The sequence below is a fragment of the Melopsittacus undulatus genome, chromosome 4 (genome assembly GCF_012275295.1).
Source record: "Melopsittacus undulatus isolate bMelUnd1 chromosome 4, bMelUnd1.mat.Z, whole genome shotgun sequence".
NCBI lineage: Eukaryota > Metazoa > Chordata > Aves > Psittaciformes > Psittaculidae > Melopsittacus > Melopsittacus undulatus.
Window position 1 is genome coordinate 80,811,154 of NC_047530.1, and position 13,109 is coordinate 80,824,262.

Consider the following 13,109-nt stretch of genomic DNA (forward strand, 5'->3'; position numbering starts at 1 on the left):
AAAACTTCCAAGTACTAAGAAAATTGGATCAGTATTGAGGTGAAAATGAAAAGGATACTGGACTAAAAATCAAGAGACTTAAGTTCCTCAACATGCTATTGATGGGCTGTGTGATCTTTGGCAAATCACTTCAGCTCTTTGTGTATCTTCTTTTTTAGTGTCTTTTATATTGTCATTTATAATTCTTTGGAGCAGCAAACTGATGATATGCAATAAGGTTTCTAACAGGACAGACTTGTGCATCTAAACAAGGAAAAGGTTGGTTTCTAAGGAAATACTTGCCCTACTTAATTATAATCTTGTGAGGTAAGGTGTAATCATTGTCTGTAAGTAAATCTTGTTTTTCAAGTTGGTGAAGGAGCACTAGTGAAAGAGTAAAGAAAACAGCTCCACGGACTAACACTGAATAACTGTTGTTTGAAATAATTATGTGATTTATTTGCAAAACAGTTGCCAAATCTTGATACACTTCCCAAAGCATTGCTTACAGATACTGTAATTTTGAGTAAAGGTAATAGAGGCTAGCTCTAAAAAATAGTAAGTTTTTAAGTGTTTGTAACGTGTAAGTTCAATAACAATTTAGGTTTTCTTTAAAGTATACAGTAACTTACCCTTTCAATCCAGTCTGTGTAGTTTCAATTACAGGATGAGTTACTTAATTTCATTGACATGTGAAATCAGAGTAGATATTAATCAAATAAACAACCACCATTCAGTGTCCTAATTTCAGAAAATTAGACAATTAAAGGCCATGTAGACCCTGAGTCAAATTCTTGCACTAGCAAAATCTAGGGCTTGATTTTCAGGATGGTGGTTAGTCTGCTTTTTCCCCCAAGTAATACATGAGTTTCCATTCAAATTTAAAAGGCCTGGGATTTTTCCAATAATTTGAACATTTATGTGAAGCAAGTTGGAACAGTAAGTGCTGAAAATGAATTTTGTAGCATTTAAGACATGGCAGAGTATTGTCAATTCAGTAAATGAGGGCAAATTCAATAAATGAGGGTAAAGAAATTATTGCGGAATTGAAGGGGGTGAAGCTGCTTATCAAATAAAAAAGTTTTGTATTGATTTTTTTGCATTTTGTGATAGTTTGCCTGTACTTTGACATTCCCCATAAGAATAGATATTAGGCCAGGCAGAGTATAGAGCTGCATCTCCTGCCAACAACAAATACCCTGATCTTGAGCAGAACCTTTACTATATTTGAACCTAAACTGGGAACAATAGCCTTAGTAAAACTCTTTATATGAAATACTGCTTTCACTTTAAAAATATCTGAGATTATGATGCTACTGTATTTGCACAATATTTGCATCACTGAGGGCTATGTTTATGGTATTGATATATTTCCAAACTATTATTTAAATTGTGTGGATCAGTCATTTCAGCAGAAAATGTTTTTCATTTCTTTGCCTAGACATTGAGCACATAATGAAAAGATATACTTTTAAAACAATGGCATAAGAATTTAGATATTTAACTTCACAATGATAAAATAAATTATTGTTGGTTCTGCAGTTAGTGTAATTCTGTAAGAAGAGTAATATGTTGCTGACTCAGGTGAAATTACTACTCTGCAATAATTACAGAAGAGCTTTGTTTTTAGTTTGCTTTCATTTAATGTTTTATTTAATGTTGTGTTCTTTATGAAAGCCAAATAAGTTGCAGATAACCTGTTCAGCAGCAGGTTTGGCTTACAGAGGTGTATGTCCGCTAGGGAGCCTCTCACAATCTGCTTTAGAAATAAGCTCAGAACCAGAGGTGGAATAAATTCCTCCCAATGAGAGTTATCTATAATAAAAGCTGAGCCTACCATACCTTTTTCTGTATATTATCAGTGACTGATGAATCACCAAGTATGTTACTTTATTCAGACAAGCATCAAGTTTGTCTTCTAAAAACCTAATGAGTTTAATTAAACTAAATGCTGCAGTTCTGGTGAAAAACCTTCCATATGCAACACAGAGAACAAGAAGTCTATGACAGTCATTGTTGAAACCCATGCACAAATCAAGCAAATCAGTTTGGTAAGACAAACCAGAACCATCTCAGCAAGTAAACTAAACCACCTGTTTCACGGTTAGGCAATGGAGGGGAGAAAGAGTGGTAATCCATTTTATCTGCCTGGGAAAATTTTTTCTTTTGAGATCTGTGGGATTTGCATGAGCATCATATCAGCCATCTGTCCATGCAGATTCTCTGAACGGACCTGCGTCACTAACCAACCCCAGTATCCCATCTTCAGCTGAGAGCAATGGTTGATAATGTGTAGGAAAGTGGAATAGAACTTACAAGCAGGACACGAATAATGTGTCAGGAAAAAAAAGGAAAAAATCCCTTGATATTTATCAAGGATCCCTTGCCATAGGCAGCCAGCTAAAAAAAAACCCAAGGGTTGAGATTTTTATTAAAATTGTCTTAGCACACAGCTACAAATACGAGTTTTATTGTTCAGACAATCCTGTATTTCCAAAGATTTGTTGCAGAAGGGGATGGGAAAAATCAATAGAGGGAGTTAAATCCACAGATTACAGGTCAGAAGAGATTGCTACAGCCATCCAGTCTCACCCTTTATACTTTTTACTCAACTTCAGACTAAACTATTTCTTGAAATAAAGATCTAAACCATATCTTTAAGAAAAAATGTCTCAGGGCTGCACTTTCGATCATCTCCTTTGCTGAATTCTTCCACACATCCCAGCGTCCATAACTGTTGTCAACTTTTCCCTAGATATATATATATGACTTAGATGTCTTTAAACTTTCTCTTTGTTAACCTGAATAATTTTAGCCATTTTAACCTTGCATTTTTATGTTTGTTTTCTGATCCAGATTTACACTGAGTTTTTTAGCATTTCTCTTTACACATTTCCTATTCTTGCATTGTGTGTTCCAGGAACTGGCCATTTTACAATAGTCCCAATCTCACCAGTGGTGTAAGCAGAGGCAAGATCACCCTAGGGCATTTACTTGTGATCCACTTATACTGAAGAATTGTATTAACTCTTTTTGTCATGATAGTGCATTAAGAACTAGTTGTACAGCATTTATCTGTATGAGCCCATAAGCTTTTCTTTTCATAACTGCTCTTCAGTTCCAGTCTCCCATCTACAACAATGACCATTTAACCAGGTGAGACAGATCTCTTGGGAGGAGTCCCCTGTCTTCCTCTTTATTTTAATTAGTGATGCTATTTTTAATCCTCCTGTTGTGTTTCCCTGTTAATTCCATTTAATGTAAGCTTTCCAATCATGTCATAAAATAAATTGAATGTCACAAATAAAATCCAATACACATTTTCAGCATAGTTGCCTCTATCAAACATAGCCTTGTCAAACTTTAAGAAGGTCTGTGTTCCATAAAATGTTATCAGATGTTAATTATATTGCTGGCCAGTATTTTGTAGGAAGGATCCTGGACTTATTGGGCCACTATTTTATTTGGGACTGATGTCAAGGTAACATATACAGATGTTTAGTTGACTGTCCTCACCTTTCAGTAGCAGAGAATAAATTTATCAGTCATCCAGTGATCTGGAGTTTCCAGAGTTTTCAGAAATTTGAGAACTATCTCAAATAGGAATTTTTCAGTTATTTGTTTTAAAATCTGTTTTGTGTACATAGAATCATAGAATAGTTAGGGTTGGAAAGGACCTTAAGATCATCTAGTTCCAACCCCCCTGCCACAGGCAGGCACACCTCACACTAAAGCATGCCATGCAAGGCTTTGTCCAACCTGGCCTTGAACACTTCCAGGGATGGAGCATTCACAGCTTCCCTGGGCGACCCATACCAGTGCTCACCACCCTAACAGTAAAGAATTTCTTCCTTATAGCCAATCTAAACTTCCTCTGTTTAATTTTTAACCCTTTACCCCTTGTCCTGTCACTACAGTCCTTAATGAATAGTCCCTCCCCAGCATCCCTATAGGGCCCCTTCAAATACTGGAAGGCTTCTATGAGGTCTCCACGCAGCCTTCTCTTCTCCAGGCTAAACAGCCCCAACTTTCTCAGCCTGTCTTCATATGGGAGGTGCTCCAGTCCCTTGATCATCCTCGTGGCCCTCCTCTGGACTTGTTCCAACAGTTCCATGTCCTTTTTATGTTGAGAACACCAGAACTGCACACAATACTCCAAGTGAGGTCTCACGAGAGCAGAGTAGAGGGGCAGGATCACCTCCTTCAACCTGCTGGTCATGCTCCTTTTGATGCAGCCCAGGATATGGTTGGCTTTCTGGACTGATGACTTGATAGCACATGTTCTTTACAGAGGTTTCCTCACATTCTCCTTTGCTTAAGGCAGAATGCTTTCTACTTTGGTGAGAACCTTAGGTAGACTAGGTGACTCTTCAGTGCTGCAATTTGTGCCCAGCCGAGAGTTTTTTACGTAATACTACTCTTTCTTTAAAATTAAACAAGAATTTCTCTGAAGTAGGAACTCTACTTCTCTGAATAATTGTGTGAAGAGTCAGGGACTTCTCTGTGGTGAAGACACCAAGATAATAAACAAAATAAATAAATCAGTTGTGTAAGTGGACGGTATTAAGGACTAGGTATTATTTTCTTCTGTGAACGTTTTTACTCTCGGTAACAAGAATTTCAAAACAAGTGTACGTTTATGGCTCTTTACTTACTTTTGAGCCATCAGTGAAAAAATCATCATTATGTTGTGTGACCATCAAAACCTCAATCTATAGATTGGAATGAGACTTCCTTATTAATTAATATGATTACTTGTGAAGACTGTTCATGCTCAATGCATACATTATATTTTGATATAATTTTGTATCTGAGAATCTCCATGTATTTTGCAAACGTTCATTTAATTTATGCACTTCAGAAGTTAACTACTGAGTCCAATACAGAGATGAAAGCCCAAGTTCAGTGAGAGGTATAATTACTGGACAGTAAAGCCTGCTTTTTGAAAAGGACTGGCTCACCTTTCTGGTCTAATAATTGAATAAATTTTCTTCTAACTTGAGAACAAAGGCTTTAATTTATGTCATTCATAGTATTTCATATTCTAAATGCCATTTCACCCTGTGTGTATGACTTGCAGGAAGAGCCCTAGGACTGTATATTTTACTCAGGGTCTTTTCAGCAATTTTAAGGGACAATTCTTAATTTGGGTGAAATGTTCTTGGTAAGATTAGTTAATGAGGCATGATGCTATAAATCCTATTGGCCAAATGTACACGGCATGTAGAAAAGCAGGTAACTGAGAAGGAGTTACATTCTAATACTGTTGTTTGGATTTGGGTGGCATATTAGTCTCACCTATGGACCAAAAATGCATTGTTCAGATCACTGTCCAAGCAGGAGGAATGAACATGGCTAGTTGTTGGCAGGAGTTAAATGTCTCTGAGTTATATATGTGCTGGTTATCACATTATGGTTTGCTTGTAACTGGGGACAGCTCTTTAGCCAGACAGCCTAATTTTTACTATAGTATTGCTTAGCTCCCTGGTACAACATCACTGAGGATTTGTGTTAAGTACCTGAAAGGATACAGGCACAAAACCCTACAAGAAGTTCCAAAAACTTTAATGTTCTGTACTAACCAGTAACCTAAAAACCAAAATATCTTTCTACAAAGTGTTACTTCTTTTTATTCAAAGCGAGTATTTGAAATCTTTTTTGTTATAAGATGGTGCTATTAATTCCACACTTAACCATCTAATTTTCTTCCTAAACAAAAGCTTTGATAATACTGTCCTAAACTCCATCAATCCCACCCCATTTCTCAGCCCTGATCCTAAAATAGCTTAGCAAGCTCTTCAAATGAGGCTTTATGAATTTTAGAGAACATACTAGGGGACATTCAGGAGTGCTGTAGATCTAGAGTTTCTGTGGAGTCCATTAAAATACAGCTACGTTTTTCTGGAAACATGAAGCACATTTTTATGATAGCATAACCTTTTCCTCTAGCCATGTTTACTTCCCACTTCATAAAATTCAGGGATCTGTAATGAATTTTTTGGATATTACTAAGGATTAGTAAAGTTCTTTTGTGTTTCATTTAGGCTTTAATTTAGAACTTTCCTTATGCCTTTTACATTTTTATAACAAAATAGTTTCATTTGATTTAATATCAATTGCATGGCTTTAAAAAAACAGAAAAGAGTTAGCACTCAATCTGTTCAATCTCATATTAGAAATAGTAGGAAATTTGGAACCAGTTTTCTTGATTTTTAAATCAAGACTTATGTAGTTGTCGCCTATTTCTTGGTAATTTCACAGGTATTGATACAAACAGATTGAAAGCCTTTTTAATAGGAGCCACAATCAGTTTTGTAATTATTTTTTTCCTTAGTTCAGGTGGATTCAATGTTTTTCTTATAGAAGCTTACAAATGCAGTAAGTGGTAGAAGGAAAAAATTATGATGGTTCATCCCACAGCATTCTAAATGTTCTACAAATGGACATAGCTTTAATCCTTCTTTGACAACGTTCAGTTTATGTGACAACCTGGTATTCTGTGGCCCAGCAATAATCACACAGGACATGGACTGTTGTAAGATATAGTGCATGTCTTTATCAGACCAGTTATCAGAGATACGGAACAGTACAGAAGTTTTGTTAAGAATCATATCGATATGTGAATATGGTGTCCACCAGCAAAAGCTTTTTTCGTTGCATTATGTAACTTTGGTATTATGGCACTTTTCATAGTGGATATGGGTGGACACTAAAGTGTCAAAGTGACAGTGATACCAATCTGTCAGATCGACAGTGAGAGAAGTTTTACATTCAAGATGTTACTTTGCTCACAGCAATCCCATTGGGTACGTTTTTGCCACACAAAATGTTTCAATTCAAATCAAATAATATTTTTGAGTGAGGTGATAAAGCTGTAGGATGTAAATTGCTATCTTTGAAGCTCATGAGGCAAATCAAGAAAACTAGATATTCTGACTGCAATTCTCTCAATCTTGTTTGTGTATTATAATAAAGATATTCTGGTTAATATGCTGGTTTTCTCTACAGATGTATTAAACACTGAATTTGTTTGCTAACTGTTAATACCTTTGTTGTTGCAGATACAGCAGTGGTGTATAAAAATAGGAATGGACATGTTGTTGAACTGAATATAGAAACAAATACGACAACATTATTATTGGAAAATACAACTTTTGTAAGTAATATATATTATTTACTGATTTCTTCGTGGAAGTCTGCTGACATTTTTTTCTACAATAGGAGTGAGAGATCATATATAAAGGTTAAGGAAAATATATTTATATATTATATATAAATGGAAAGTATAATACTTTCCTCTGTCAGTGCACAATTTCTGGCTGAAGTTGTTACTTTATTCAACCTATGTATAAATAACTAAGAATTTGGAGGATATGTTGTTGGCTGTAGTCTGTCCTTTGCTTAGGCCATTTAAAGGATCATGGCTGGTGTGTGTCCTGGTGAATTTATCTGATGTCTAATATAATAAAAGATTTCATAAAATGGAGGAATGCTACTCAGAATGTTTAGAGCTTTTCACTATTATAAAAGGGAAGAGTGTTCAAAAATCATGTAAAGATATTCCTTTATGGAATTAAATATGGAAAGAAAAATATATTTCCTAGTCATGTTAATCTCTGATTTACTTGTTCCTCTGTTGTAATGGCAAGCTAGATGATTGGGGACTATTCCTCTTGACCAGTAAATAATCTATACCTGAGTGATTTGCATAGTTTTCTGACTAGCTGTAATTGCTGTGAGATGCTTTAATGCCTTAATTTACATTTTTTTTAGCTTTGCTTGATGCTGTATTCTCAGTGATACCAATATCCTACCCTGTAATTCTAGTTTATCAGGTTTTTGCAGCAAAAACACATGGCTTGTCAATCTTTACTTATAAATTCTCTGTACAGACCACTGGCTGTTATTGTTAATCCCTTTATTTTTAATTTAGTAAAATGTTTTGCACCTGCAGACCCAAAAGGATGACTGATTTTCATCAGTGGTGTTTGGCAAACGCTGATTTTATTCCTGATCTGTTCCTTGCCTTTGCTGGTACAGATTCCTTCTTTCAAAGCATAAAACCCCGGTGACCTTTTCTTCTAAGTCCTCAAACTAGGAAGAAGTTAGGAGAAAGAACGTGACACTGACTTCCTAGGTCAGTGTAAAGATGAAGGAGAAAGGAGGAGAGAATTGTACTTTAATGGTTTATGTATGTGAGGTTCCCTTTCTGTAAGCTGCACCCTTCCATATGCTGGGATGTGCCTCAGGGTACCACTTAATGCCAAAAAAGCTAGCAGGCGCAATTAAAAGTAGGTGAAAAGGTGAATTCCTGTAAAGTGCAAACCACAAAGTACTGAAAAAGCATTTTCCATGTTATCTGTATGTCTGCGTGAGCACTTGCCTAGTTAAGTAGAGAATAAACTGTGTCAAGCATATATATTGCCTCTAGCATATAACCTGAGTGCAAGCAGCTGCTTGGGCATCCCTGGCTGTAAAACTTGACTGTAGTGATAAGATTTGTGTTTCCTCACAGATTTAATTCATACACTTTTGGATGCAAGTATTTGGCTCATAATGTCAAGTGCAGTGCCAGCGTAACAAGCTATTCAGGTCACTATGCTAAACCAGTCTTGCCAAGTAATGATGGATGAGTATGGAAGAGCCTGCTTCACACTGCGAACATCCCCTCTTCTCACAATGTTGCTCTACTTTCTGCTTTTTATGGAATTGATTTATCCTGAAGTCATGCAGGCTGAGAGAGTTCTAGACACTCAATAGCTATGCTTAATTATAAATGTGGGAAACTGGTGCAAAAAGGGTTAATATTCAAGCAACCATCCAACAATTATGTATTAAACAGAGACAAATAAAAACATGCATATCTTCCTTCAAAGTTTCTTTCTTAGTCAGAACCTAAGAGTGTTAGAGGTAAATAAAGTGAATTCCAGCGGTGATTATTCATAGGGAATTAGCATAAAAAGCGGAACACAGAGCAGAAGATTAGACAAATTTCTTGATAGACATTTGGCAGAGAGCAATGGCCAATGTTGCTGTGCTGAGTTGTCTATTGACAAGGTGGCCAGTGATCCTAACAGATCATAACATTACAGAGGTAGACAGTATGGCTGAAATAAAAAGCTGTCCCATTCTTCTAAGCTTCACTGTCCCCAGATTCACACTGCTAAATGTAATCTTCCAAAGTTAGACAGACACCTTGATCATTAATCAACATTTTCCTTGCTCAGTGCCACATCTGCTTAATCGCTGGTGCATAATTAGAATGGTGCTGTTTTAATGACTCTGCAGAGATGACTCGTGTTAATACAAAATACAGCACAAATCCTACATAGGCAATGGCAATACAAGTTCCCTCATTCCTCCATATCAAAGGGTTTTAGTCATGGAAGAGTCACCTTTTGATGGGAGTTTGTATGCTTTCAAGCTGCATTCTCTCTCCTGTTTGCTTCTCTGCTCAAGCAACCTGCAGAAGTGGCAGGTTTTTGTATGCTTTCAATCTGCATTCTCTCTCCTGTTTGCCTCTCTGCTCAAGCAACCTGCAGAAGTGGCAGGTTTTTCTTAGTAACATTCATAATTGTCTACTGAAAATTGAACTGCCATGATAAACTCATTGTGAGAAGGCAAGGGGCTAGTAATGACTCTTTGTCACTACTGATTGGGCTGTATATGAACCAGCAGCCCAGAAGAGGTTTTCTGTTTTCCTCAGCCCTAATCCCCTGAAGCAGTCTTCCATTGTGCATGGATTGCTGGCTCTTCTTTTGTGCCTTAGAGACTGACATTTTTGTGCAAAGTACATTTTTGTGCAAAGTACATTTCTTTTCTCCATCATTGTGTTCCTTAGTGTCTAAAAGTCAGATAGACCTACTAATGAGCTGCTATGCATACTATGCATGTGTATCAGCAAAAAAAGCAAACTGCCTTTTTTATTTTTTTAAACTATTTACAGGTATAAAAGATTTTAAAAAAACAACAAACCTTTAAAAATAGTCATGCATCTGGAAGGAAGAAAGGTTAGTATTTGATTGTTCTAAGATGCCCATTTCTCTTCCATAGGGAAGTATCTGTCCACAGTTGCTAAATTAAAGGGTTTTTTTTCCAGTTTCGTTGGGTTTCATTCAGAAGCAGAAGAAATCATTGCACTTCATTCATGCTTTTCAAATGGAGTCCTTTTTTATAATCAATATATTAATAAAACAATCTGGCTTGTATTTAATTAAACTATCAGCAAAGCAATATTATGGATAGCAAATACAGTGATGTAAGTGAAAATAGTAATTTGTAAAGCACAAAGAATATTAACATATTTACATAGCATAACGTAAAGACATTTTTTAATACATGCTTGTCCTCTCAGTGTATACATGTACTGCATCCTGTTTAAGCTGTCTAATAAACAGTTAATACTCAGAGCCAGCGGCATATAAATGTTAACAGCTGGAGGCTGGGCAAGTCTTCTATTAAATGGAGCCAAAAAAGGCCCTAGACATGAATCACTGTGTGGCATCCTGATGTTTACGATGCTGCCTCGATATGCAGTTACAATATGTTCCCTGTCATCTATCCAAGGTGCCTATCACCATGATCATGACATGCCTACCAGTTTTTCAGCATTTAGCAATACTTTATTAAGTTACAGTTCCAAAGTAAGTAACATGATGCCACATTTATCTAAGCAATTTCATCTGGTTAACTGAAGTTAACAAGCAGTTTATTTATTCTTTTGCCATCAGCTGTTACACAAAGTCACTAGGAGCAGGTTACCAGCTAACACAGAACACAGCCACAAGACCTGGCTAAACTGGAGATGAAAGCATGGATGAGCATGTAGATTCTTTTGCCTAGGGGGGGTTGTCTGTCTGGTCCCTTATGTTTCTAGCTCAGCCTCTATATTCTGTTACAGTTCTTAAACCCAAACCAAAAGGAAGGGAACACAGAGATGAAAGAAAATGTGTAGGAACTGTGTGTTCTCTAATAGTACTTTCCAAATGTTTTGGATCCATTGAAAGAAATATTTAGAAATTTTGCCTTCAATTTCCCTTCTTAAAAAAAAAGCCGTAGTAACTACGGAAGTGGTAACACTTTTTTTTTAGCCCTTACTTTTGTGGTGAATGTATGCAAAATTATTCAGATACCATGCATACACCCTGACAAACACTCAGTCCAGGATTCTGGGTCAAAAATGGATCTAGTGTGCCTGTGTAAATGATGGGATATATTTTGACTCATCAAATAGAAGGCTATCAATTTGTTTGCGATGCCTAACTATACAAGTAGAATTGTTTTCAGTTTTGAAACTCTAATACAGGGTCTTGTATTTACAACAGCTTCTCTGCATCTGTATGCTTTTGACTCTTCTAAAACCCAGCAATTCTAACTTGCTTTCACCCTTGATTTTGATGCCTTCCCGCAACTCTTCAATCTCATGGGGAAACTGCATCCTGCTACATAGCAAACTGATATTACTGAGCTGCAGATCTTTTCCCAGGGGCTTGCAGGGAGTATGCCTTATGATATGTTGTAATGTCATATTACTGTGGACCATCTTTTACGCAAGGATGGGGAGAGAAGGATTACTTTTTGCTGCTTGCTAATCAGGGGATGGTATCAGAAGGGTGGAGCAGAGCAGGAGTAGCCTTGGCTCATGAATCATGATTAAGCTGTGGCAGCCCAGCTGTGAAAACCCAGTGGAGGCCTTACAGCCAAAAGCAGAGAATGCAAGTTTTAGTCTGAACAGAGCTTTTGGCAGGGACTGTTTTGTGGTGTTTCATAGATCACTGTTTATAAATACCCTTTCTTTTTGATATTTGTCTTCCTTTTGATATTTTTGTTTGCTTGTTTTGTGTTCCCCACCACCAACCACACCCCTTTCCTCTTTTGATGAGAAACTCAGTGCAGGATCTCAATGCTGTTATAGTTTCTTTGTTCATAGGACAAGGGGTAACGGGTTCAAACTTAAACAAGGGAAGTTTAGATTTGATATAAGGAGGAAATTCTTTACTGTTAGGCTGGTGAGGTACTGGAATGGGTTGCCCAGGGAGGTTGTGAATGCTCCATCCCTGGCAGTGTTCAAGGCCAGGTTGGACAGATCCTTGGGTGACATGATTTAGTGTGAGGTGTCCCTGCCCATGGCAGGCAGGTTGAATCTAGATGATCATCAGGTCCTTTCCATCCATAGCTATTCTATGATTCTATTCTATGATTCTGTGATTCTATGATTAATGTAGATATAATTGCAAGAGTAGTTTACATGCTTGTATTTTAAGACCCTTGTGTAAGAGGTTAATGAAAGGGTGAAAAATGATAAATACATTAAACAAGATTATATAACCACATAAATATTAGTAATTGTTGCAACACTGGACATTTTAATGACCCACACATGTTGTAAATAGGTGGTTATGAACATTGTAAAATTATCTCTGCTCTCTCACGCTCCTCTAAATGTTAAATAACCCCTTCAGCAAAACCCTTTCAGTAGAGGAGTTTTTATGGGGTAGACTTTATTGTTACAGTGCACCACTGTGCATAGAGATGGGAAAGCCTGACAGATGGAAGGGTTTGCAGTTGTGGTTTGGTGGTGGTCATTGTCTTTTAACCAAATGGAAGTTTCAACATGCAAAATGCAGGGGACAGTACTCTGAATTGTCAGGTTAGGGTAGCTTCGTGGGGAATCTCTCTAAATAACAGTCCTGATGAGATCATTCCTTGATACAGAAAATAGTTAAGGGTTATATCAAAGATGGGGAATGGGAGGAAGAAAATTCTGTGATTTACAATTTAGAGGTGATTTTTCTGCTAGAGGGGCAATGGTGTGAGCTGCAAAGTTCTGTTCATGTCTTTTTTATGTTCTACATGTGTGAAAATATCTTGGGACTACATGAAGAGTTTCACTTGAGTCTGGGGAATTTGATTTGTGTTTTTGAGAAGCACTCTTCCAGGGTAGTCCCCATCCATAGAGTAGAGTTCAGCTTAGATCATGTTTTAAGGCACAATAATCTTTTACACTGTGTAGGAAAACCAAGTGTTAACAAATACGACACATAGTATTGCAAGGTTTTTGGATCTAGATTAAGTGCTCAGGTAACACAAGAAATACTGCAATAAGAAATGTAACCTTGGAAACCCAAGTT

At 36.9% G+C, this 13,109-nt stretch overlaps 1 protein-coding gene across 1 annotated transcript in view; it reads left to right on the forward strand.

The window, feature by feature from the left end:
* The window catches only part of DPP10 (dipeptidyl peptidase like 10), a 234,834-nt gene that overhangs the window by 81,190 nt on the left and 140,535 nt on the right, over window positions 1–13,109 (forward strand). Inside the window, exon 4 of the mRNA XM_005154047.3 lies at window positions 7,041–7,135. Coding sequence (XP_005154104.1) covers window positions 7,041–7,135 — 95 coding nt within the window. The remainder of the gene's footprint in view (window positions 1–7,040; window positions 7,136–13,109) is intronic.